This window comes from Osmerus mordax, chromosome 10 (genome assembly GCF_038355195.1).
Source record: "Osmerus mordax isolate fOsmMor3 chromosome 10, fOsmMor3.pri, whole genome shotgun sequence".
In the NCBI taxonomy this organism is placed as follows: Eukaryota; Metazoa; Chordata; class Actinopteri; order Osmeriformes; family Osmeridae; genus Osmerus; species Osmerus mordax.
The window spans coordinates 8692379-8720367 of record NC_090059.1 but is presented as its reverse complement, the minus strand read 5'-3'; the positions used below and the strand labels follow the sequence as shown (position 1 = coordinate 8720367).

Sequence of the window (27989 nt, the reverse complement as noted above, 5' to 3'; positions counted from 1 at the left end):
GTACTTATCCACTCTCTTAACCCGCACACCATTACCCAGCGGCGCTCTAACTGGGCTTCTAAGCCAGCACAGAGAGGAGGGCTGGCCCCTGGGACTGGGTCCTACCTTGCCCCAGCACAGAGAGGAGGGCTGTCCCCTGGGACTGGGTCCTACCTTGCCCCAGGACACACAGGTCGGCCCAAAAAACAAGGCTCTCCGATTGAAAGCATCAATGAAAGCCCTTCAAGCATCCCTGGACAGGCAAGCTTGTCCTGGAGGCTGAGAGGAGATAAGCAGAGACAATCGAGGAAGGTGTAACAGAAGTGATAGGCAAGACGCCAGACACAGTGTTGGTTTATGCGTGTGTGTGTAGAGGGGCTGTCGAGAGAGCCGTGCCGCACGCTAATGTTCACATGATTTATGCCACGTTCAAATGGAGGAGGGTTTATCAGAACCATCAGCACTACATTCCAGATCCGAACAGTGCTGTATTGAATAGGAACGACAGCTCTGGAATGAAGAGAATCCACAGAAGAAATGCCACAAAGGTCACCTGCCACATGTTTTGATCGGTTATCTTTTATTGAAAGTGTGCATGAAAATGACAACGACCTTAAAAAAAAGGGAGGAGACAAAGTGAGAACGACACGTGGAGACACACACCTTGTTATATGTTCCCCCCCGAAACACAAGCCCCCCCCCCCCCCCCAAAAAAAAGAAAATGCGTCACATCTGCTCTGAGAGGCTCTGTGGAAGTTTACAATACTGCCAGATATAAATCAGAAACACTGTTCTCCATTGTTCTACAGCTGCTTGCTTGAAGAAGACCTCCGTCTGAGGTTCCCCTCTGGGCAGCGACAGGCCAGTGACATCAACTGTATTCAGTTCTGAGGAAGGCATGTCGAGGAAATGGGAGTATTAGCTTGGGTAGGCCCTTAGGGCTGTCTCTTTCCTCCATGTCGGAGTAGCTGTAACTTGTGGAATCGAGATCTATCTTTCTTCCCTAACTGGGTTAATTGAATTAACCTAACGGGAGAGGATCCATGCAAAAACAAACCGTCACAAAATTGGAATTGGAAGCTAAACAGGAACAAGTGTGGGAACCCATCAATGTAAATAATAGACCAATTAAAAACGAATAACCGAGAAATAAAATGAGAGTAAAGCGTTTATGTTGTGCAATATAAAACAAACTCTAGGCATAAGAACAAAACATATATCAGTGATGAGTTATTTAAAATAAGTATATAATGCATGTGTAATAAATCTTGAATAAATACATTCCAAAAATACATTTTTTTTTTATCTTTTCAGATTATTTTTCTATAAAATGTTAAACTTTGAAAGCAGCTTGTTATGCTTAAAATATGGCATAAAGTCACCTGGAAAAAGCTTTTTCCAGACGCTGTGATTTCCCCAAACGTCCCCAAACACAGAAGCACAGCACGTTTGTCTGCCACTGATTCCAACTGGAAAAGCACTTCACACACTGACAAAACCTGTCCAACTCGCAGCTCCATCTATCCAGAATGAACCAGCCGATTTCCCTTCCACTGGATTTGAGACAGCAGCTGTGATGCTAGAATGGAACAGTGAAACATTGCATATCTGGCTTGCCAGTGAGAGCAGATTAGGCTTTATATTTGCTTCTCACAGGCGCATATTGCTTCGGCTTAGTGTGGCGGCTGACACACAGTCAAAACCAAACCCGAACATGGATGACGTTCGTTCAGTCATCCCAGCCAAATATCCGACCGGTCATCTGGTAGAACTTCATGTTGAAGGGCCTGTAGAAGTCCCGTAGCCTCTGCACCACCTCAGGGTCAATGTTGGGGTGGGTCCGCCCTTTGGTTTTGCCCAGGCAGTGGGGCTTGCTGCTGCCTTCGGCCTTCTTGAGGCAGGGGAAGCCCTTGGTCTGGTTGAAGTAGAAGTGTTTGTCTGTGATGATCCTCTTGAGCCCCAGGAAGTCCTGCACGCGGCCCAGCTCTCCGGCCGGGTCGCTGATCAGTCGCTCCCCGCTCACAAACAGGATCTGGCCCATGGGGAAGTACTGGAGCCAGTTGTCCAGGTGCTTGGCGTAGATGCCGATCTGGATGGCCGACCAGGAGGTGTCGATGAGGCCCGTGGTCCTGTTCTTGAAGGTCAGGCTCTCGAAGGTGGGGATGTCGGGCTTCTTGGACAGCGTCTGGGTGTAGTCGGAGATGGCCCTGGTGACGGGGTCACGCACCACCACGATCAGCTTGGTGTCCCGGGACATGGCCGAGATCCTGGCCGGAGCCTCTCTGGTCACAAAGTAGCTGGGGGTCTTCTCCATGGTGATCTGGCCCTCCAGGGTCTTGGGCATCAGCTCCCTGAAGAGAGGAGAGGGAGAGAGATAGACAGAGGGAGAGAGAGAGGGAGAGAGAGAGGGAGAGAGAGGGGGAGACAGAGGGAGAGAGAGAGACAGAGGGAGAGAGAGAGGGAGAGAGAGGGGGAGACAGAGGGAGAGAGAGTGAGAGACAGAGGGAGAGAGAGAGGGAGAGAGAGGGGGAGACATAGGGAGAGAGAGAGGGGGAGACAGAGGGAGCGAGGGAGAGGAAAGAGAGACGAAAAGAGAGATTCACATTACTGCATATCCTTCCTTTGCCCTCGCGACTGAAAAAACAAGCAAAAAAAACCGTCACAGCGGAGGCGGGCCCCACAGCACAATAAAGACTTCAATAAGATTACATCAAGATTCGTCTTCAGACATTTGGAATCCAATAAGTCAACAACAACACTCCTCGACAGTTTATTTACGTTTGGGGATATTTATTTTGTCTTCATCCACCGGCTCTATCGACACGCCTAGTTAACCGCCAAGAGCCCGTGCAGCCTCTCATTTCCACTCAGCTCCATCACTGCTGAACCTCCACTGACAGCCATGCGGAGTGAAGCTCCCAGCCGGCATACTGAAGGATCGTGAAACCCAGACTGGGTGTCCCTGGGGTCCATTTGAAGGGTAGTCCTCACTCTCGTATAACACGTGAAGCGCCATCATTCTCCATCCACACACACCAGTCCAGATGCTAATAAAACATTAATACCAATGCCAACGACCTCTCTCTCTCTCAGCATAATTAAATACCTTCATGTCCTTCTTCCTCGGACATCCAACTGACATTGGAATTACATTGTAGATTTTTTTATTTTTTTTAAGTGTTTCACTGATATTTTAATGTTGTCATGTATTTATCTATTGGGCTTTTTTGGAAACCTCCTATACTTCTAGGCACCACTTAAAACATTTACAGTTGAATACAGATGAGATGAGACATAGAAAAGTTAGACGCGGCAAAAAAAGCTGCGTCTAACAGTTTTTTTTACTCGTCAGACTCTCGGAAATTAAATACCAGCGCTGAAAGAATACCTATAAATCCCACTTCCAATATTTACTGCGAGAAAGTTCAGCTGCGCAGGCACTTCAGCCATAATATTTAGTTCAAGGTTTTCCTTGGCAACATTTCTTCATCTAGGCTGTTTTTCTTTTTTACTTCGTCTTCATCCCGAGCTCGCATAAGAGGCGAGAAACAGGCTTAACTATTCGGCCTTGACACCCCCCCCCCCCACACTCCACTCCTGCCACCCACCCTTCCTACTGCCCTCTCCCACTCTTCTCACCCCCCCCCCCCGCCCCCCACACCCCCACCCCCCCTCCCCCAACCCTCTGCCCAGAGCGCCTTCAGGACAGTGACCTGAACCAAAGCGGATAAAAGGAGCCCATGAATGATTAACGCTCCCTCTCTCTCGCCCATTTAGAGCCTCTGCAGAATACGGCTTTAAAATTCACCAAAGTACAGAATGCCAGCCTCAATTATTCATTCTCTCTGCTGGTGCTGCTTAAAGCCAAGGATGCTGCAGGTCCCCTGGCAGACACAGTTTACCGGTCGTGACAGAATTACTGAGGGCCGTGTGTGCGTGCGAGGGCGTGTGTGTGTGTGTGTGTAGGTGTGAGTGCAGGGGGATATCATTCGGTCAACTATGTGGTTAGAATGATGTGGTCTGCTTATATTTCCAGTCTCTTGCTGTTCACAGTGACACACGCTGTTGTTGTTTTGTTTTTTTGCCTTCGCCCGCTAAACGTTTTCCTGATGTGATGGCCGCACTGTTTCTGCCTCAGTAACAGTCTAGTGAACAATACCCACTCTGCTCTCTTTAGCATACACGCATCTAGATGAGGCAGACAGGGCAGATATCTTAGCCAGGGCTGGCATTTCTCACAGGGAGTCTGAGGTCTTAAAGCCCTAGCACTCACACCTAATAACACGGGTAAAACACAGGTTGGCTTCAATGGCGTTGATTTTGGCTCATTTACTGTTCGATGGCCAAAATACTGAAAGTGCATTCACCACTGATGAGAGTTTGCAGTCAGACTTGACAGCTGTCTTTCCAAGGTGAAAACTAAGCAGAAAACCTTGGCTTCGGGTCAGATATGACAACCGCATGCAGCCGGCCTCTCGTGACATGGGCCAATAGCTCCATGGTATTCCCGCAGGTGCATCCAGGGTTAAGTGCCTCAGCATCCTGAGTGGCTCGAACCTGGCGCCGTCCGGTCACAAGGTCAGGGCTGCCGTGGCGACACACAGGAAGCGGTGGGGTCGATGCCTTTTTGCGTGCGTGGTGGTGGTGTGAGGGGGTGGGGGTTGGTATTGGGGGGTGGGGTGCCGTGTGTGCTACACGAGTCTGCTGTGTTCTGACATCCGTCCGACATTGACCGCTAGTCAACCCCGATCCTCCCTGTGTCAGCGGCTCACCTACAGCTGCGTGTAGGAGGGTGGAGGGGGGGGGAGAGGCTGGGCGGGCGGTTAAACGATCGGGACAAGCTTCCCTTCCTCTCAGGTTATCCCTGCTCCATCACCTTCGCCGGCGCCGAGACAAAAGCTCGGAGACACAGCGCCGACACAACTGGAGACAACTCTCTTAGGTCTAGACACACACAGCCCCGACACAACTGGAGACAACTCTCTTAGGTCTAGACACACACAGCCCCGACACAACTGGAGACAACTCTCTTAGGTCTAGACACACACAGCGCCGACACAACTGGAGACAACTCTCTTAGGTCTAGACACACACAGCCCCGACACGCCACAGCTCAGAGACGCGCTGCTCACTGACAGAACGCTCACACAGACAGCCCTTCAGGCTTCAGACACACAGCTTCAAAACAAAGAGCTCAGAGACGTACAATTCAAAGGAAGTTCCCCAGTGTGCTGCAGTGGCATGGAGGCCTTGGTCATGGGGCGTCCAACCGTCCAATAGTGTTTCAGAAAACAAAACAGCAGGCCCATGAAGAACATAGAGACAGATTATGGACGGGTCATGGATTTCGGGACACCGGCACACACAGGTGGTCTGGAAGTCCTATCAACACTCCACGGTCCCGAATCGTCGCTGAACCATTAAGGACGTCATCTATCGATGCTGAAGAGTACACAGCTCGCTCATGAAAAAGGCATCAGGCCCCGTTCTTAAAGAAGCATTCATATTTGATAGGGTGCATCTTGCTTGTTGTGTTGTCTATCTGTGCACTCTGGGTGGTGCAGTGTTGCGAGGGCATTGGGGGGGGGGGCTCATGGGAATGCGAAAGAGGAACAGGAAGTGAAGAAGAACGAGTGCGCTCGACAAATACGGTCCATCAACTCCTCAAAATGGAGGTCACCAAGGCATCAGATATCCAGGTTGATGTTACTTTAATAGTGATTGTAAGAATGGATTCAAAGTCCCTCGGAGGGATTTGGTCATGTGAAATTGATATCCCTCAACCATAACTAGGGCCTTCTGTGAAGACTAACTTTCCAGATGTTTGGCTCATATGGATTTTGTCTGTGTATGGAAGATTTGTAGGTTAAATAAACCCTTTAATGCTAAAGACATCTCAAAGTGCTCGAGAAGGGGTGGGAGAGAGAAAGCGAGAGCGAGAGATCACAGGCCCTGATACACCAGGCCACACATTCTTCAGGTTCAAGGAGGACAGAAGGACAGAAGACACCGCTTTGCTTTCGGTGCGCTACACGCAAAAGAGTATTTCTTTCCATTCCTCGGGAAACCGCATGCAGGGGTTTTCGAATGAAACGTTATTGGCAGTGTAGGTGATGTAACGCGTTCGTGCCCCTTCCAAGAGCCAGAGATTTACTGCAGTTCCACACAGGGCCGCTTTGAAGTCTTCTCCGCGCTGCTAAAATACGACTCCCTGCGCACAGCGATGCGTGAAACACGGGCGGCAGGCCTCGCCCGTGAAACAACATGCAGAGACACTCAACGCATCGCAGCCCAGCTCTATTACCCCACATTAACAGAACTTCAATGCGGCAAACAACTCAAACGGGAGAGTCTATAATGAGGTTTTCCAAAAGTAAAATGAAACGGCGGGGAAGCTCGATATTGATGACGCCACAAACACCAATAATATCATGCCGGACGACCATTATAGCGTAGAACATGGCACTAGTTCTGTACTTAGAGAGGGGCTTCACATCATCTGTTACTCACTAGGCAGCACAGGCTGCCAAGACTCATTGGGGTGATTCTATCCCCTGTTTAAACACACGGCAAAAGGTAATGTAATGGTATAGGACGTAAGTCAATGCGCCCATTGTGAGGTTGTCTATAAAAAGACCGCTTTCGGAATTACGGGGGCCTGACGCATCATTGCTTTCATTTCCCCGTGGCATGCCCTCCCCTCGCAGAGCCCAGCTCGCATACCTGCCTCTGTCTCAGACACTGTGACTCATGTGTAACTCCCTCACGCTGTAGGTGAACAGACACACACCCAGGCACACAGACCATGAGCACACACTGTACGGCAACCATCCTGTAATGTTCCGTTGAAACATTTCAAAACCAACCATTCCAAAACTAACATCTGAATTACCCCCCCCCCCCCCCCCCACAAAAATTGGAATTGACCAAAATTCCTTTCTAATGACCTCAGAGCAGTCAAAAGAGATAGGGGAATGGTTCCATCGTCTGTCTATGGAGGTAGAGTTTAATTGCAGAGAGGCCAGCGAGCATGAGTTGTGTTCCCTTCTGTCCAGCAGAGCTTTGATTCATCCTCCCCGTCCAGCAGGGAAGCTGGCAGGCACCGAAAACGCTCCCTGTGGGCTCCCCCAGCTTACTGACCAGATAATCATCTTGTAATTGTCTCAATATTTCTGCTGCTTGAGGCAAGGGGAAGCGGCCAGCCCTGCCAGGCCTCAGCAGCCATTTTCCAGGTCAGTGGGCTCAGGACGAGGTCAGGGAGCAGTGTGTGTGTGTGTGTGTGTGTGTGTGTGTGTGTGCGTGCGTGTGTGTGCGTGTGTGTGTGTGTGTGCGCGTGCGTGCGTGTGTGCGTGCTGAGACTATGATTTATCGTAATGGCTGGTGCGTGATGATGGGACGGACGCTTTACGGCCCTGTCAACCCCCTCCCCCAAACCCCCCTCTGGAACAAGGAAGCAGCACACCAGCCCTAGGGGCTAACTGCCCCGGCGGCACAGCCACACGCACCCTGCCGTACCACGGGAGAGCTAGGATACGACCAGAGGGTGTGCTGCCAGCTTAACCTCCACGCCACACACATTCCCACTGTCGTCTCTCCTTTGACAGACAGCGCGACAGGTGAGTTTATAAATTAACCCTGCCCCCCCCCCCCCCCTCTTCATGCCTGCCACCCCCTCCCTCTCTCCCCCCGTTTTCCTTGTCGTTAACGGGACCAACGTTCGTCACGGACAGCCGCCGTGGTGAAAGCTCCGGTCGTTTATCACGGCAGTTAGGGATTACAGGTGTGAGCCGCCCGCCTTTTGGGATCATCCCACAACCCCCCCCCCCCCCCCCCCCCCTCTCCCCCCACCACCACCTCCCTCCCCAAGCTACAGCTCCAACCGCCTGATATCTGCTCACCTCTTTTCATCCCTCAGATGTATTTATAATCTCTTCCCTCCGCTTTCTAGTGGCGCCCTTCAGCTCCATGGCCTCCCTTGCTTCCCCTCCCAGACGGTCAGTCCTGTTGTATCGTTGTCTTCACAACACCCCTCCCGTCCCCCAGACGTTCTGTATTCTGGCTATGACCCTCGCAGTGTGTCAGGAACCGAACTTCCCTTCGAAAAATGTGACACAGACATTTACAGAAAAACTGAAATCTGCTAGACTAAAAATACAAATGGTAAGGAGGTGGCCCTGGGAAGGCAGAGGGGCAGGAGTGTCGCATAGGAAGGAGGTAGGAAGTCATTTAGAAAGGGACACAATTACTAGATAAGAGACTCATATTTTCCTGGAATAACAGGATGTGACAGGAATTAAGTTTCTCCCATGGGAACAGATGACAAGGTTGAGATAAAGAACAAGTAAGGCCAGGATGGGAACCACCATAGATAAAGAATCAACATATTGAAACGTAGAAAACAGGGATGGGTTCAGCGTAGCAGGAAGTAGGTCCAAACACATTTAAAGATTGGAAATAATACAAAGTAGTAAATATATATAGGTACCTGTAAATCAGAAAAAACAAAATCATATTCCAATCTAAACCACTACTGAATCTGCTACAGTACACTTGGAAAAAAAGGGAAAGGTTTGCTTATTGACGCAGACTATTTCATTTTGACGCGGAATGAAAACACGAAACTTACGTGGCTATATATGTTACAAACTGCAGTTAAAATTGATGATGTATGAGCCGCTAGAATAATATTTCACCCTACACTGCAATGACGGCACGTCGTAGAACTAGTTTTCCTCAATCCTCGTGCAAATAAACACTCCTGCTGTGGACTCTTCACTGTGAGTGCCTTTCTGTCCTTCATTTCGTTTTCCATATCAACTACCACCATGCATTGGAGTAAAATTTTTATAGAGTTAGCTTTGCAGTATGTTCTTATAAATTTCTCAACAGTGTTTTCAGCGAGCCCTCTTTTTTTTTTCTTGGTGCTGTAAGTCCCCTGTTTATTACGTAAGGAGGAAAAATAAACCTTATCTTTGCGGTAACCGACTGGTGAATAATTCACCTTGTATAACAGTGGAGGCAAATGGGCTGCTGATGGGAGGAGGGGGTTACAGGGGGCGGTACCAGCTGAGAAGCACAACCAGAGCCCACAACCTTTTAGAAAACCACAATAACATCCAGGCTCTGCACCCTGACCCACTTGTGATTTCAGCCTCTACCGTTGGGAGGAAAGCTAATGCATGGGCCGACACGAGAGAGGCCGCACTCTCTCTCTCTCTCTCTCTCTCTCTCTCTCTCTCTCTCTCTCTCTCTCTCTCTCTCTCTCTCTCTCTCTCTCTCTCTCTCTCTCTCCTACACTGGAGTGAAGCAAGGCCGCATGCTACTCCAAGCTTAGGTTAGAGGTGCTGGGTTGATCAGTGTTCCGTTCAATTTGTCTGTGACCTTTTCCAAGCCTGTTAAAACCGTGAACACTGTGTACTACGAGAAATGACAAGGTCTGGGTCAGTGTGTGTGTCTCTAGCTGGTTTCCAGATATAGCATGAACATTACTTTTTAATATCACACTGACCCATTTGTTTGGAGTTGGAGGGAGTTTCAGACAGAGTTGAGTAGAGCAGCCCAATGGGATTAGCTTTAGCAATAGCATTTCTTTTGGCCATGTCAGGTTTTAGGGTCTCAAAGGCTTGCGAAAGATAAGACACCAACATTTCAGACATAATTCTTGAGATCATTTTAAGGTATTGTGTTTCCTTAGCTTGGAGGTACTTCAATTATTAAATACTTCAAGATTCTGTGATGGCAATTTGATTCTGAGATCTAGACTCGAGTAAATCTCTGTCTGCTAGACACCTACATTTGACATTTTATTCATTTAAATGTAAAAATGTAGGTCTCTGTTCATGAGACAACAATCGCTTTCCCACAAAACAATTCCACATTTCAAAGTATGATTCAAAGGTATCCATGAAAGTATAATAGAGTGGGAATTTGTCTGAAACTAAAATGTTGGATTTGAGAGGATTGCTCTGCCGTAATTACCCGTGGATAAATGCCATGATATTGTCTGTTGGAGCATTACAATTATGATTTCCAACCCTCGGAAATACTGGAAACGTGCCAGCCTTTTGGCGATACCACACACTGTAAGCTGTCACTAAAAAGGCATGTACTTCAAGCCCATTTTTTGCAAGCTCAAAGATCTCATCGTGGAGCGATGATGCCGGGAGAGGAATCAGGGGAAGAATTATCCTTGGAGGGAAAGCCACACCAGCTTGTGATTTATAAATATTAGAGGGTCTGTCTGATATGAGATTACCTCGCTTTGACTCAAGCCTTCCTAGAATACAAACGTAAAAATGATGGAATGGCAAAAAGACAATCCCATCTCTCTTCCTTACTCGCCCGAAAGTGACGCATTCTGGCAAGTTGCTCTCCACAGTATCCCTGCAGCTCAGAAAGGGATCCCATTGATTTTGCTGGCAAACATTTACTCTGTTTGACATGTTCTCGCCTTATTGGATTGGAGCTACCCTAACAGTTCCCTCTGCCGCAGTGTGCTTCGCGTTGCATTGAGATCCCACTCGGTTTGTTTGAGCTTTCTAACGGGGTTCAACTGACAGGAGACTCAAGATAGACCGGAGGCTTCCATGGTGGCTTTCACCCAGCCTGTTCGGTGCGACTCCCAGCCCTTCCTCCATGATCTAATAGGTATTCCAGCAGAAGCCCTATTAAATAAAGCCTTGTAAAAGGAGAGATGATCGTTTCATTACAGATTCCAGCGCCAGGGAAACGTGAGCTGACTCTTGAAGATGTCAAACACAAAGAAGCCAGGCTCCTCATAAACTGGGGGCTAACAGCCCACATCACTTCTGTTCCCCCGCGTCGGACTGAAGCCTCTCATGTATGTCTAATACTCCACGTGTACATGACTGAGGCATGGACGGAATCAGAGGTCACGAGTCGCTCCAGTGACAGGAAGACAGGTTGGAATCTTCATATTTGAGAGTTCTTGTTTTCATTGGAAACCCACGTTCCTGCCCCCCCCTCCCCAGACAGTCCACTATGATCAATTAGTGCCTAATCTAACTCTGGCATACCTAGAATCTTTCTGCCGTCATTGTCCATCTGCTTTGCCTCACACAGACGGCCACACCAATCGGCCTGGTTCACGTTGCCATCCTCAATGACTGAGGAGCTCTGGTAATGGGAACTATGAATAAATGAACATCTTTATGGCTGAGGTTTTACACTGCTAGCTCCGGTTGACATCCACACAAGCTCACCATAACCCACGAGAGGGCCTAAGGAGGCTCCAGGAGATGAAGACATGCTGCGCTATGAGGTTATGAAATGGCAACGCGAGCTCAATTCGGCCCTCTGCATTCCGAGCGCGAGCGAAAGAGAGGCGGAGAGACGTCGGGTGAGATTAAAAACGGCGATAAGGATGACAGGGAGCGCAGGAGAGATAATGTGTATGTGCGACTGTCGCTAGGTTACAAATGGAGCGGCGTTTAAAATGCACTTTGTCTTTCAGTCACGTGCGGCACGATAGCTTTTGGAAATGAGGCGGTGAGTATCTCCGCAGCCACAAGTCCACAGATGGACGTCGTCCATCTGTGGACTTGTCAGCCTGCTTCCACAGGGCCGTGAGATCCAGGAAGATTCTAAAAGTCCCAACAGGCTCTGTTGTTTACTTGCGAGAACAAAACAATAACCTTGACCTATAGCAGGAGCGCAAGCATGCGGCTTCTGGAAATGCTACAGGGCTTAGGATAGCTTCCCGCAAGTACACAAATATGTTATAGGATATATAAAAACACAATATATTTGAAATAGTGTAGGGCACAAGTGCATCTCTCCAGCCTTGAAAAGGGACCATTGCTTTATTGGCACCAGAGATCTCCAACCATCAGTCAGGCAGCTTCCCAGCGCCCAGAGGTGGAGACAGAGAGGTACATTGTGTCACTCTATGACCTGTGGAGAACTTCACCCGATGATTCTGATTGAAGGCCCCAGATTACAACTGTTCCTCTAGCGAGCGGTTTGAAACGTAGAAAAAAGCGAGCTCTTCTCCGAATCCTGTGCAGTGACAACTGATTTCCAGAAAAAAGAAGAACTGAGTTTATGGCGTGAAAATGAAAATAGAAGGTTTTACTCTCAGACTTGTTACAACAGCTCAGCCTCATTTGGCATTGATAAGTGAGTTTAGTAAATGAAGAACGCAAACGTTATCTATCCAAACAAAAATCGTTCAAATGAAATATGGTGCTTAGTCCCATGACCCATCTGTTCCAGCCTCTGTTTGGAAACAGAGAGACACAGAGAGAGAGTGAGAGAGAGAGACAGAGAGAGAGAGAGAGAGAGAGAGAGAGAGAGAGTGTGTGTGAGAGAGAGAGAGAGAGAGAGAGAGAGAGAGAGAGAGAGAGAGAGAGAGAGAGAGAGAGAGAGAGAGAGAGAGAGAGAGAGAGGGGTGTGAGGAGAAGGCTTAAGGATGGGAGTCAAGCAGCAGGTGGTGGGCAGAAGTGAGGATGTTGAACTGATTAAACTGTCTCCATGCTCCTTGCATATCTCTCTCTCTCTCTCTCCTTCTATCTGTCTCTCTTTCCGTATCTCTCCCTGTGCTCTCCCTCCCTTCCTCTCTGCCAAGGCTGTGCCCTGAGAACACAAAGAGCCTGGCGCCCTCACATTGCCCTCCTCTCCTCACGCGTGTGCCAAACCGCAGCGAGCACTCTAGCGACCCCCTCACCCCCCTCGCCCGCCTCACACCCACACACACACATCTCCTCTGAGGTACACACATACACACCATCTAATCTGAGTTACATATACACACACACCCACACCACACACACCCTCCCTCCCTCCCCACAAGGCTGCCAGCCCTCCATAGGCTGAGAGGGGGGCCACAGACGAGCATGTTTTAGAACCTCTACCTTATTGCATCTCGCGACATGAACTCACTACACACACACACACACACACACACACACACACACCAGCCCATCTGTCCCTGCCAGGTACACAGCGGAAGCAGGGCCCTAACACTAGGTTACATTCCACCATAACATTTCCAAAACATTACCAGAATATTTTTCTCTTGTTTGTTTCCTTCTACCACTGGGAGGAATAATGATCTGCTGGTATTAATGAGTTACCATCAAGATTTATTGGCTGCAGGGTTACTGAACGGCGGGAAGGCAGAAAGTGGTTGTGGTGGTGTGTGTGTGTGTTTGTGTGTGTGTGTGGGGGGGGTGGGGGTGGCAGGGTGAGTGACATGGCCGAATGCACCATTTACATTTGACTACTTTTGCATTATCCATGAAGTCAACAGCCCTGGCAACGTAGAGTTCTACAGTTCGCATTCAGTTTCGGTGGAGGCAGCGGCAGTAACAAACAAGCGAATCAAATCTAGTATGAACAGCACCTGGCTATTGCTAAATGTACCTAATGTCTGAAGGAGGTGCTGTATGTGTGTGTGTGTGTGTGTCTGTGTGTGTGTGTTTGAGCAGAGGGTGCTGAAAGGAAAGGAGAATAACAGGGTGTTGAACACGTCTTCTGTGGAACGGAGACAGTGGGTAACATGACACAAAATGGCCAAAGCAGAGCTGGCGGTTGGCTGGGCCCTGGCCCAGACTACACAGACCCTGGTGGAAACCTGAAAACTCACCGCATGGCCAGGCTCAACTGACCATGCGGCAGGAAGATCCCCCCCCCCCACACACACACACACACACACACCACACAACCTCCATCTACTCGGAGGCACACACATGCTCGCACACCCCCTTTATGAAGCACACACACGCCACACACACACACACATACACACGCTCGCACACACTTCATGCAGCCCTGTGGAGGTAGCCCCGACCGGGAGATGGAAAAGTACTGCAGAAGGCAAAATAACATGAAGTGTCTTGGAAGCTGTTGACAACGTGCTAATGTTTTAGCCTGTCATCTCTCTGTGAGAGGAGATGGATGGATGTAGAAATAGACTGTGATTACAGGGTAGAGGTTCTTTTGTCTGGCAGGACAAAAGGGCACTGCAGAGAGCTTAAGTTCTTCTTGTGTAAAACCGAGAGCTGAAACACAGACCCGCTGTACCACGCAGGCAAAGCATTGCATATCAATCAAACCTCTGCCATTTTATGAATATGGCAACAAACAAAGGTTTCGGCCACGTGCCCTGCTTAAGGGTTACGCGTCTCATGTGACTGATCGACAAGCCAGACTCTTAACGCGAACAGCTACAGATTAACAGTTATCTGCGCGAGGCATGGCTCACTTCATTCGGTCTGCCGGGGTATCAGAGGGTGTGGGGCTGCAGAGCCCCCCCCCCCCAAGGCGTTGCCTTGGTAAATGATGTGTTCAGCGGGGGGAGGGGCCAGCCAGTTGATGATTCATATTATCAATCAGGGTGTTTTTTTTTTCGCCAATTTTTCACGTTGATGTTATCGTCCTCAAAACACATTAACATTGATGGGGGACTCTAGAGGATGTGTGGATATGCTCAGTGTTGTGGAGTCAACTTCCACCGGCCTTGAATGACAGATGTTCTTTAAATACCAAACAGAGCTCTGGAATAAATGCAGATCTTAGTAAGCTAAATTAGAAACAAATAAAATACAAAGTTAAGACATGGGGATGGGTTGGACGCACGAGAAAACCAATGGACCCAGAAAATAGGCTGAACATGACAAATATGCAAATGAAACACATTCATATTCATGAGAATGGAAACCTGCTTTATAACCACCAACAACATATAGAGTTCATGTGGAACATCGTTGGTGTTGAACAGAAGTCTTCACAAATGTGTATATCCATGCATATATTATGGCTACTGTATCTAGTTTGAGTGTGTGTGTGCTCCTGTATGTGTGTGCATTTGTGCATGAACGTGTGTGTTCACTGTATGTCTCCAGTGCAGGAGACTCGAAGCAGACCATAAAGAGGACATTTTTTGCTCTCAACGTGCATCAAGAAGCCTAAAGGGGAAGAGTTAATGAACAGTGGGATTTAGTGAAAGAACGAATCAGCTTTGTGGGCTTGGGGGGAAATCCCTCCTGGTGCATCGAGCAGTGCCAGCGTTGCCCCCGTGCAGAAGCCAGCTGGATACAACCGAGAGAAACCTGAGAGCGAGAGGAGAGACGCACCAGTGAAAGAGAACGGCTGACTGGCACTGCCGGGACTTCAGGAAACGGCCGTGACCAGATGGAGTGAATGGCGTGTGAGAGGGTAGCCCTTTCCCCACTGCGATGGTGGCGGAGTGTTGGGGAAGGTGGGGTAGGGGGGCGACCAAAGGCTCAGTACACCCTCAGGATCCTTCTCCTAGCACCAGCAGGAAGATTGATGGTTCTGGTGAACCTTGACAAAATGAATGCAAGAACATCTTAACGAAGCTGCAGTGAGGATCCGCGCGATGGTGAAGCATCTAAATCACAGACCGAATTGTTTTACACAATCGAAGTACGACGAATAAAGGTTGGATAACATGCCACTCTCCAGTCAGAAGCAAACTCCAAACAACAAAACGGAGACATTGGAAGCTTGACTCCAGTAACTGGAGAACTCTTAGTCGCATGGGGAAAAAGACATTGATGTTTCCAAGTCCTGAATTGCTGATATGTAATAAAAAAGAATCCCTTGCCATCCGCTTGAACTGAGACGCAGGATCCAGCTATGCACAAGCTGGATCCTGGATCCTGCACATCCTTCCCTTTATAAAGAAAAGGAAGAATGTAAAAAAAAACTGATGATTAAGAAAGATTCCGATGCTTATTGGAAAATAATTCGATTTGGGTTTCATATTAGTATTTTTTTTTTACTGTAAGCAAATGTTTCCTCAGCCCAGCAGTGAGAGGAAAACCTTTACCTTGGCCAACATTTTTCTGGCTTTGATTCTGTTACTTTTCACTTTTCATTCTTATGAAACTGAATATTGGAGCCTCTATCCTGTAACTCTCCTTGGCAAGCCGGGAGCATTTCAACCAAATTCAGTTTTAATTCATATAAATCAAACTTAAAACTGAAACAACAACTTCAAATTAAAAAAAAATTACTACAAGCAGCAATGGCGAATTCCTCCTCAAAATTGCAAAATATTGTAACATTAACATATTAGAGGGTTAAACTTAAGTGCAGAAAAAGGAACCATAAAAGCAGTAACACTCATCCGAATTCAGAATCTCTGCAGGCATCCAGATTTCCATCCACTGTCCTTTAGAATCCAGATGCTCTCTAGCAAACTGAGCCACAGGCACTTTCATTTTTGGAAAGTTTGTTTGCGTGAGTGCATTCAATGACTAACGTGAATGGGAATACACTGCCAATGCAGTCTTATATCGAACACAATACAACTTTTACACACATAATGCAAAAAATCCAATATGCTGGCTAGATGTAGCTTGATCTTATCTACAAAACACAATAGTTCCAGACGGAGGAATCCTAATTAAAGCAATTGTTTTAAACATTTTAGTGATAATAATCATTAATAATAATTGATAACTAATCTTACTTCCTGAAATGGAATGAAACTGCATTGAATCCAACCGTGGTCTTGTACCATGTGTGTACCATTCTCATCTCTCACATTCCCTCCTACGGTATTATTAATTTAACTGTCAGTTAAATACTTAGTATCTACAAGATAAATAGACGGGCAAATAATAGAATCCCATCCCTCCCTACATTTCCAGGGTGCTATGGAGTCATCTTCCTAAGACGAGTCCTCAGAGCTGATGTGACAGTAACACAACCACAGAAGTGTGGGAACAACATGTAAACCAGTGTGGGGGGCCCTGAACTCCCATTGGTGTCAATAAAACTTTTTAAAATTGTTTGTGTAATGAAATTGTGGTTGTCAGGGAGGCCCAGGGGACATTAATTAAGCAGATAAGCGAATTAAAATAAACCACTTTTGATCCAACCTTGGGCCGGCGAGACTGAATGTCCGGTAAACACAGGGAGGGAAACAGGAAGTGATTTTGTGGAGCGATTTGAGGGCCTATAAATCAGGTTTGTCCTCAGGGCCTTGCCAAACAAAGGCACGGCCGCAAACACAACTTCTTCCTGCGAGCATAAACTAGGGAGGGTCCTTGAACGCATCTCACAAGACAGACCTCTGTATCACTCACTAATCATAATTCAAAACAATGTTGTTGTTGTCTTGAGGTTATGACACTATGTAAGTGTACGCTCACGGTACATGGCATGGAATATGCATTTTTACCCTAACAATGCTAATAATGTTTGGCAGAGGAGAGACTAGGAGAGGCGGTGTTTTGTGGGATGGGTGGGGGCGGGTGGGGGCGAGGGGGTAGGTGGGTGTAGGCCCACCTGGGAGATTCATGATGAGGCAGAGCCGATCTCTTAATGGAGGTGATCCCAGCTCCGAGTAAATAATGCAGCTCTGCTAATTGGCAGCATGAATAATAAATGGGGGGGTGTTTTCGGTGGCGAGTCAGGAACACACCATCCTGTTAGAGGAGGCTGTCAGTGCCACTGTATCTGATCTGAGAGCAGTCTAGACGGAGAGCTCAACCGCACTAGGGTGCTTCCTCCTTTACTGATGGACAATGGATAAAGTGTCTTTGGAAGATGCATTTATGTGTGTTTGTACGTGTGTGTGTGTGTGTGTGTGTGAGATATATTGAAAAAAAGAGAAAGAGAGGAACGGAAGGAAGGTTATAGAGGGAGATATATCAGATCAAATCTCCAGAAAATAAGCCCAAAGCCCATCTTCTTGAAGTTATTGAAGTAGTAAAAATACACAAATGTATTTCCTTTGTGATATATCATATGGGAGGGTTTGTTGTTCCAACTCTCTAAACAGACCTGAACTCGCTTTAGAACAGTAGCTGACATCGATAACGGTAAGACATAACAGCACATATAATATAACAGTAGCCAGCTACAGTAGGATACCAAGGAATTGATTTCCCAAAATGTTGATAGTCGGTACTCAATGCCTGTATTTTATTACAGCCACGGAAACAAACGCTGCACTTGCTGGGGCGGACAGAAGGAAATGGGTGTGAGGAGAGAATGAGACACGAGAGAGCAAGAAAAATAGATTTTATTGCGCTCTTGATTTATCTCCAGTTCTCAAGGTGTCCAGTTTCGAGAGGAGACACTAAAACCACCTCATAAAAAGGTCCTATCTTCCTGTCTCTTTAGGTCAGCACCCTCAAACTATTGTTTCACCCTTTGGCAAAACAACCGGATCAATATCTCAAGGTGTGTCAAAAGGATCTTTGGCTGTCCGAAAAAGAGAAAAAAAGAAGCATTTGTTGACACGATACAAGGGCAAAGGACCCAGTGGACGCTGAACACAAAAGAAGGTGACAATGAAACCGTCTACACCTTCAGGTCATGCCAGGTATTTTGGGATCTACTAAGTGGCCTTTTGTTCAAAAGATCCATCTGGGGGAAAACAGATCTGGGCCCATGTAAACGTGTACCGTGGAGATCGCGTTCCATCTCGGTCCGGTGTCCCATTCATCGCCATCCAAAACACAGCTTCCAGCTCCCGGATCCACTCATTACCATGCAAATCCTCGTCAGGAGGAAGAGCAGGGAATCTACCAGGATTCTTTTGTTCGACCGGGGGAAGCCGTGGAACACAGTGGGATGTTCCATCCTTTCTCTGACACCAAGCTCCCCTCCTGTCTAATGGACAGTCAGGGCTAGTTACATTAGCAATTACAAGTGTTCAGGTTAAGATTAATGCAATTACTGGGTGGCTTCCCGGCTCTCAGATGGGGGCGTATCAATCACGGCCCCTCCCGACCACCACCGAGACCCGATATCACCCTCCTCCATCTTGACGCCGAGAGCCCGAGTCGAGCTGTTGCACACCATCAATCAATACATGGGTATGGGGTGGCACGCTCATTTTCTATCGCATTCCTCTTTTTAATTAAGCGCGTCGCACTCGGGGAAGTTGGTAAAAGAGGCCATCTTTCTTTGCCAAGGAAGGAGAAGGCTAATGACACAGAGCGGATGGTTTTCTATAGATGGTTGTTTGGGATGGTGTGCGATATGGCGTCGAGCCAGCATGGGCGAGCCGTGTCAGTCAATGTTTTTACTGTTCTCTCTATCCTTATGACAGACACTGGAGCTGTGCTATTCTTCGGGTCCGGAATTGCGATAGTATTGCACGGACCACAGCTGCATTTCTACTCATGGAACCAGGTAGCTTTTTTTAAGAACACATGTCATGAATCACTGGTGCTTCTGTTCCGTCCGTGTATTTCCATAGAAAACATCAGTCTGCCTTCCCTCCACCGCAACAGTAAGGTAGGCCTTCAGACCCGCCCTGACAGAGCTGCCAGACCCTAATCTCCAACATGGTTAGTTTCTCTCAACACTGTAGGACTCTTTGTTCATTACCGTTGTGCCACTGGGAGCCATCCGTGTTCATATCAGAACTCCATCTACAGGAATTCTAGGTTTCGTCCACCACCTTTAAAAAAAGGTCACCCTCTCAAGTGATGTCACGAGGCAGACAATAACACAGTGTTTGAGTGTCCTACAGAGAGGTGTGGTAATCTATGGTCTGCAGCAAGGTTGAGGTCGTGTTTGAGGTTCGGCATGGCATATCCCCGCATGGTCCCTGGCATGGCCCCGGCCCAAGGCCGCACAGGCTCTGCCAGGACTTCTGGCTGCCGTCGTGCCCTTCTGGGGCACAAAGACAGCCAGAACAGAGGCACGGAGCCATCCTATCTCCTCACAGACGGCTGCAGATAAGACACACACATCCGGGCCTGGGAGCAGAGAGAAGGCATCGAGGGAGAACGTTCCGGGGTGTATCAGCCAGCTGTGTGGCTTGCGGTGTCGTAGGGTGGCCACCGTATGGCAGCTGAGATATGGACTATGTAACCTCTTCTTGTGTTGCAAGGTTACAGTACAGGTCTGTGTGTTATGAATACAACATGATGGCTTCTGCTTTTTCCAGCACAGGATCGAACAAGCATGCCGGAAAACGCGGAAACGTTGAATGTGCGGCGAACTCGTTTGCGAAACAACAGAACCCTCACACACCTTCCTTCTTTCTATTGGTTCCCATGCTTCCCAAAGTGCTAGTTCTCTATCTCTCGCTCTCCTTCTCTCTCTCTCTTTCTCTCTCTGTTTCTCTCTCTCTTTCTCTCTCTGTTTCTCTCTCTGTTTCTCTCTGTTTCTCTCACTGTTTCTCTCTTTCTCTCTCTGTTTCTCTCTCTCTTTCTCTCCATGTTTTTCTCTCTGTTTCTCTCTGTGTTTCTCTCTGTTTCTCTGTTTCTCGCTCTTGGAAAAAATAAGCAGGCTTCCCTGTCCTGTGATAAAGCTGTTGCCTGGGAGACAAGAGAGAGAGATCCATCATGTTGAGGTTCGGGGTTGATTCCTTCATTCCGCCCCAAATATCGCGGCTTTGGCACTGCCTCTCCAGAATACTAAAGCTTTCTGGCACAAGCTTTGAAAGTCTTGACATGCATGAATTTTCGGGGTAGTTCAGCGGTTCCTTTCGTTTGGTTTTACCGAGGAGTCTGAGTGCGTGGCCTAAGGCTCTTTGGTATAGTACATACGATCCCCACGGTGCCAAATGATAGGTTTAACATTTCTCTTTGTTTGTGGACGGATAACACTTAACAAAAAAATACCATGGAGCGAGAAATATTGTGCATTTTGGGTTTGCTCAATTTGAATTGAGTCGTATCAAGTGGAAACCTGTGAAGTGCCTCAAGGCTATAGCTTTGTAATGCTCGAGAACATTACATGGCAGGTTTCCACGGAGCTCGGTGAAAAACAAACAACGCTGGCATTCACACACATGCCCTGAAAAGTAAATCACTAAAGGTCTCTTCAGAAGTGCACAGAAGTGTCATGTCAGGGGTATGGCTGTTCTGCCCGTAAGACATCAACAAAGTGGTTTCAGCAAATGCTCCGCAGTATGTCGGCGCGCTGCGGGCAGAGTGAGGAGGCAAGCTAACTAAATAGTTTCTTTTGTAATTTGAATCCTAGAATGTATACTGCTTAGAACTGGGACTAATACCTCATAAAACCGATGGCAGCTGTTTAGCCAGAGTGGGGGCAGGATCAGAGGGGGTCCAACAAGTTGCCGACTTGTGTACTCTAATCTACAAAGCAAATAAACAACAGACTCGACAGAAACAAGAGTAACCCTAGCCCGACGTTACCATGTGGTGTGGCTGTACTGTGAGGGTGGTAGGGCCTCTCGCTGGCCCTGGCTGACCTACCCACCACCAATTACCCTTCCTGTCTAGAGGGGTGGTGTTCGTTCAGGAGGCCAGGGATATTTTGTACCAAAGTTACCCGACTGGGCTCCCTTGAGGGGCTGGACAGGGGTAGGGCAGGGGTGCGTCAGGTGAAAACATCAGGTGTGAACGTCTGGAGGGGCGGGGGGGGGGGGGGGGGGGGGGGGAGGGGGGGATGGATCAGTAGGTGTCTGCACATCACTCCCGCACCTGCTGCCTGTCTTCACCCTCCCATCGGTGTGGGGGGGGGGGCAGATTCCCAGCATGCCAGAGGGCAGCTGCTGACAGGCAGTTCTGTTGCCCCCTCCCGCCCGTCCACCCCACCCCAACCCTTCTCCGCAGTACGGGGGCCTCCCAGGGTCAGCTGCTGGGGGTGTGCCGGGAGGGTGGAAGGTGAGGGGGTGGGGGGGTACGGCAGCGTGGGTTGCATTCCTCCAACTGAAGGTGAGGGACCCCTCGTGTCCAGCCTCACAATTATACCCATGATAATCACTTTGAGACCCCCCCCCCCCCCCCTCCAAGACGGCAAGGGCTCATGCTTAGGAGGCCGACACAGATTCGGTTCCCTCCCTGTCCCGCTCCCCTGCCTGGCTCTGAGTCTGCACACCCAGCAACACGGGGGCCCTCCTGCCCACCACCCAGGTCCCCAGCACCTCCAAGCCGCTCCGTGTTCTTCAGTGTGCGGCATCGTCGTTCCTTGGAAACTCCGATAAATCAACGCGGGTTCAACGAGGGGAGGGTACAGGGGAGGGTATTAAATCGACACGGAGCCTCTCTGTTCCCGGAGAGCGAGCCGCGCCCGCCTCGCAGACAACATGTTGACAGTGGAGGCTCTACTCTCTCTATTTAAAACCACGGTGTGAGGACCATGCCCTTGCTGCACTCCTGATCAGGCTACATCAAAAGACACCATCAAGTCCCGGGTGTGTGTGTGTGCTGGCGGCGTGGAACTGGTTGAGGAGCTTGATAGAGGTGGCTGGGTCGGGGGTTGGAGGTTTAGGAGTGGGGTTGGCTAATACATTTCACCCTCCCCCCCAAACTAACCAAACACATGCTTACTTTCATGCAAACACACAGACGCACATCCACCCCCCCCCCCCGTCCCCCGTCCCGTCGCCGCCTCTCCCTGACACACACACACACAGGGGTCTCTTTGTTTGGACCGGCCTCATCTTCCAGCTGGTGTGCTCCAGTACTTCCACATGACAATGTGCAGCAAGCCCACAGAGGCCTGGAGCAGCCAGGTACGGAAGCCCTGAGAGGACAGACCTAACCACGCACGGGCCTCTCCATGCACATGTTCTCATTCTCAGCTATGCTCCCGTGGCCGTAAATGAAGCCCACCACAACTCCAGATATGCTCTGATTTCCTTCTCCTCCCTCTCCTCCCACCCAGGCTATCCACAGCCTCCGGGCTTGTCCACAGTCACCGTGATGAGGGACATGTCTGAGAGCAACAAACTGCCACCCACTTAATTGACACCTAACGCTGCCAACAGGCGAACCCGCCTGGAAGTGGATCTCACGGAAAATGCAGGGAATTCAAACCGCTTTTCACCAACAGCGCTGACGAGTGAGGGAATTTATTTTCGTTGTGGAATTTCTTCACGTGTGGAGCCGTGTCAACAAAGCTATTTGGCTAGACTCATCTAGGAAAGAATGATCATCATCACAAAACGAAGAAAACGGGCATTGGTGGAATTCGCAAAGGCAGAGGACATACAATATTATTCTGAACATTTTACATCTGGATCTTGTATGGCATTTGAATTGCAGCTGAAACCAACATAGATATATTCTCACTGTACCCACATGTAAGGGGCTTTCTTTCTCCAGGCTAGTACAGAGAGGAGGCCATAGGCCCAGAGCACTTCACAGCAAACTGGTCCCCACTCTGGCGCCGATTGTATTATTAAGGCAACTTTTTAGTACCATTACCACATTTCCTTTTAAACACAATCCCTTTCATAGAGAGAAAAACTCCCAATTTCTACTTTTTTTTTTTCACTCCCTTTCTAATAACATGCGAAGCAAAGTGTGCGAAGGAGCATTGACTCAGATCAAATATATGTGTGTGAGAGAGAGAGAGAGAGAGAGAGAGAGAGAGAGAGAGAGAGAGAGAGAGTAGTAGGCCGCAGGCAGAGACCTCTGTCTGTGCAGGTCACATGTGTTTTTATGAAGGGTAATTAACCCACTCAATGATTTAGTCTAGTTTTATCCAGCCAGTCTGGTGACATCAAACAACCCCCCCCCCCCCCACACACACACACACACACACGCGCGCACACACACACACCCTCAACAGGTGAGGGCCGGGCTGAGGGTAACCTTAGAAGGCCCCTGACACAACACAGTAGAACCTTTTCCTGACATCACAGCAGTCACCTCCTCACATCACAGCGTTAGGACTGACCCCTGTGTTCACTTTGAGGAAACATTTCCACAACAAAAGCTTGTCTACTCGTGAGCAATTGTCTCACAACGTGGTCAAGTTATGTGTGGTGAAATGGAACACCGAGCTATTTAACTGTTGTTGGTTTCTTGTTTCAGCACTAACAATGTCGACCTGTGTAGTTACGACCTTTGAGAACATCTGTGTGTATGCAAGAGCAGATATGACAGACTTTAGACAGACTGTAGTGATAAATGTGAGATATGTATTTTTCTGGAGCTATACTAAGGATGGGTGTTTTAGCTCTAAGTTCGTAAAACCTCAGGTGGATACAATTTCAGTTCGGTCAGGGAAAGGGCGACATGCTCGATAGACAGGGAACACCCAAAAAGTCAAACACGAAACTCAATGAAGAACCGTGAAAATATTTCCCATGCGCGTCCTTCCACAAATAATGGGGCTCGGATTGGAACATGTCCATTTCTTCTACAGAGGAAAGATGGAGACACAGACTGGACAACTTCACCACGTCACATCAAGAGTTGCAAGGTGTTAAAGTGGGTCCGTCCCATTCCCACAGGCCCAGGTAGGAGGGATTCATGCACATATCGGCCATAACAATAAACAAAGAGTCTCTGGAGAGCCATGCCTTTACTTTTAAGAATTCACAGTTGCTAATGAAAAGAAACCCATAATTCCAGCAAATTGGACGTGGTGATTAGTCAAAGAAAATGTTGCCTTGTTTCACACAGTCACCAGGACAATCTATACCTAGTTTTTAAACCATGAGGCAATAGATATATAAATATTCGAGAGTGTGATTATCCCGTCCAGTGATTTACTTTTAATTCTCCAATATCTTAAAAAAAATCTGTCTGATTTTATCAGAGTTATAAAACCTCTGGGAGGTTCCTTGCCAGCAATACAAAAGACTAAAAAAAAGATCTGAAGTTGACAGTTGATGTCCAAAAGGGTTGAAACATGTCGTTGAGAGTTAGCAACTCTCTAGCACAGTGAAACTCCTGAACAGAAACTTTTTAGGCAAAATTCCTTGGCTTCAGGCAAACATGACTAAAGTGAGTGTGAGGTTTTATCAAGCAAACACACACAAAGTGGCCATTAATACTGAGGATGTGAGTCTGGCTGAGGCAGTCTGACGGGAGGGCATCACCCCACAGCAGATGCACTCCCAGAGACTCAGTCATGTTGTTCTAACTCTTATTTATTCCTCCTCGGCCATTTCAATTCAAGGGCTCTCCCATTTTAATGGAGAGCATTAAGTGTAACCGGCTCCGAGGTTTGTCCTGAGAGGCATGGACGGAATTCCTCAGGATCTTGGCAACCCGTCAGGATAGATTGGACCCTCATGGATATAACCCTCCACAATGGATGAATAGGTAAACAGAAGGGTGTGAAAGAGTGATGGCAAAACGAGAGAGAGAGAGAGACTGAGTGTTCCCTCTCAGCGAGGCGCACAGAGGGAGGCGTCTGACTGGGGCGAAAGATGGGGTCTTTGGTAATGGGACATTGAGGGGGCAGGGGGCAAGGGAGTTGTCGGAGGGGGAGGTGAGAGTAAAAGTTTGTACGGGCTTTTAGAGTGAGTTGCAAAGCATTAACTCAATCAGAAGGTGAATTATACCTCCGGAGACCCTCAGGTAACCTTTCATTACAGCTCTAATCCTTCTTAATAACAGAGCTGCAATGTCTGCAATGCCCCATTACACACCCAGCCATGGAGAAGGGGACAGTACTCCCTGGAGAGCCCCTGCAGAAATGTGAATGAGTGCTCACACACAGACTCACACACACAGACTCACACACACACACACACACACACACGTACACACACACTCTTCCTCACAAATAAACACACACTTTTCTCTCACACATACACTCACACACAAACCATAGTAGGCGAATAGTTCCATAGGCTTGATGTGGATGAAACGTATAATAAATAACAAATAAGTATGGTAGACGAGGAGAGAGAGAGAGAGAGAGAGAGAGAGAGAGAGAGAGAGAGAGAGAGAGAGAGAGAGAGAGAGAGAGAGAGAGAGAGAGAGAGAGAAACAGAGATTGCGTTTGTGAGGGTGTTCAGAGTGTAACATTTTGGATTGACTTTAGGCGTTGGAACACTTTCAGTTGAGTTTATCCGAAGCCTCTTCTGTTTGTGTCTAAAACAACCAATAAACATTTTCTGAGGCAACATAATCTGCCTTTCATTATAATTAACAACACTTTTTTAACAAATTCAAGGAAGAGTAAGTGTTAAGATGTGTGGTTGTAAATCTGGATTGACTGAGCAGTACTACTTAGACTTACAATTTACTATCACCTTTGCCAATCTTAAGACTGTGTTAATAAAGAAAGCCTTGATAAAGTGAAACTATTTTAATGTGTTAATATTGTTAAATTCTAATTGATTGCTAAAGCAAACAAAGTTTTAGGACTTGTTTGGAATTATTTCATTAGGAGAAGTAATTTTAACTTAGTTTGGTGTTGATTAATTTTTTTTATATTTTTATATTTATATACTGTCATTGATGCAATTTAAAAACATATTACGCCTTATCTTTATAAACCTAGCCAAAATGAGAGAAAAGTTTAAAAGTCAATTTTAATCTTGCAAAAATCCCACATGCAATTTCCGTTACTCATTAAGAATATTTATAATTACTTTAATAACAGTATCGATCAGGAAACGTGTAAATGGATTGAAATTTTAAATAGGCTCTTAGATAAAAAAAGACTTAACACAACGTCAGTATCTTTTATATTTTTATATGATTTTATACTCCGTAACTTTACTTTATAGGCTATGACATGGCCATATTATGATTTATAAGCCATCTTCATTTAGAAATTAGAGAATTCAAGTGTTTATTTTCAAACATTTCGATAGATTTACACAAAATGTAAAAACTTTTAGCAGATTTTTGGCATATAGCCTCGATGATTTGAGGTGATCACATCACATCTCACTTACGTAGTCATAAGTTTTAATATTTAAGGCTAATTTGTGAACCATTTGAAAAAAGTATTGTTCATAGGTAATAATTAGGCTAATAGGAAGTAGGTATAGCGCACAACGCACATCCAAAATTATAATAAAATAGTAGCAATAATTTGTTCACATATTTGTAGAACTAGACCATGCATTTGAATTTTTACCTGTACCACTCCAGCCCGTTATCATAGTTGCGGTCGAAGAAGTGCGGCTCGGCTCCCACCGCTCTGATGTCGGGATGGACGCGGAGAAACTCGAGCAGAGCGCGCGTCCCTCCTTTCTTCACCCCGATGATAAGGGCTTGGGGCAGCTTTTTGGTCCCCTCTCCCAGCGGACTGAGTTTAACTGAGTCTTCAATCCTTTCTATGAACCTGGGTGAAATTATTTTCGAAGAAATTAAATCCAGGGATATGTGCCTATACGACTCTGGATCCTCCACCTGGGCTCCGACCAAAACGTGCTCTGCGTCGGCGTCTTGGAACCGCGAAATGCGTTTTGCGCTGTCATGGCTCAAGTCTAAATTAGTGGTCCATTTTTGTAACAGTCTTTTTCTCCTCAGTGACCTCAAGTCATGCAGTTCCGTAGCAAGGAACCCGACGACTTGAGTTGAGGCTTTTACCGGGGTCGGCATAGTGGTGCAGCGGTCCACAAGGGAGTGCAGGAGGAACACAGAGGTGAGGAGTGTGCACAGCATGACCACGAATTTCTTAAAGATGCCTCGGGACAGGGAGTCCGAATAAGCGCGGCTAATAGCCATAACGGTCCGTGGGTCGTTTGTTCAGGAACCATAGCCATGCTAGACAAACATCATCGGGTCTTGCCATGAAGAAAGACAGGACAGCTCGTTCTGGGTGTGCATCCACTGTGGATTAGACCTCGCACGCGGTTGCCTCAAAAATAACTCTCACGTGTGTTGCAAAGAAATGGTTTTAGCCTACTCGAATAAATTATGTTTCACGTTCACCATTAAAGTAAGTAATTAATTTAACTATATGAATTAAATATAATATTATAACATATTTGTTATGTCAATGTATTTAAAACGAGACCATTTTTACCTTCATACAAATGGTAAATTCCAGTTAACAGGACAAATACGATGAAGCAAAAATGTCTGTTGAGGGTGGCAGCTTAATCACCTCTTGCCTCCTCACACGTGTGCAAGTTGTTGTATGGAACTTCTGTGAGACACCGGGGTGCCGACTGCCAACGAAGGACCCAATGAGAATCTGAAACCTCTTACATAGGTATGAGAGGCACGTAGAGAACCAATGATGTGCCAGCAGGGCGTAAGCGTTGTCTTTAACCTGTTGACTGTACTAACTAAAGCAGACAATCCTCCCTGCATTTGTATTAATCAAGCTAACCAAACTATCAGGAAAACACACATGCAGACATATTTCCTTATATTCTGATT

At 47.4% G+C, this 27989-nt stretch overlaps 1 protein-coding gene across 1 annotated transcript; it reads right to left on the bottom strand.

The window, feature by feature from the left end:
• Positions 1-1125: 1125 nt before the first annotated feature.
• Positions 1126-27329, bottom strand: si:ch211-216b21.2 (heparan sulfate glucosamine 3-O-sulfotransferase 3A1). The gene is made up of 2 exons (XM_067244786.1): positions 26737-27329; positions 1126-2330 (listed from the first exon to the last, which is right to left on the bottom strand). Exons 1-2 carry the CDS (start codon positions 27327-27329, stop codon positions 1709-1711), a joined length of 1215 nt encoding a protein of 404 aa, XP_067100887.1. The 3' UTR covers positions 1126-1708.
• Between the last annotated feature and the right edge of the window lie 660 nt (positions 27330-27989).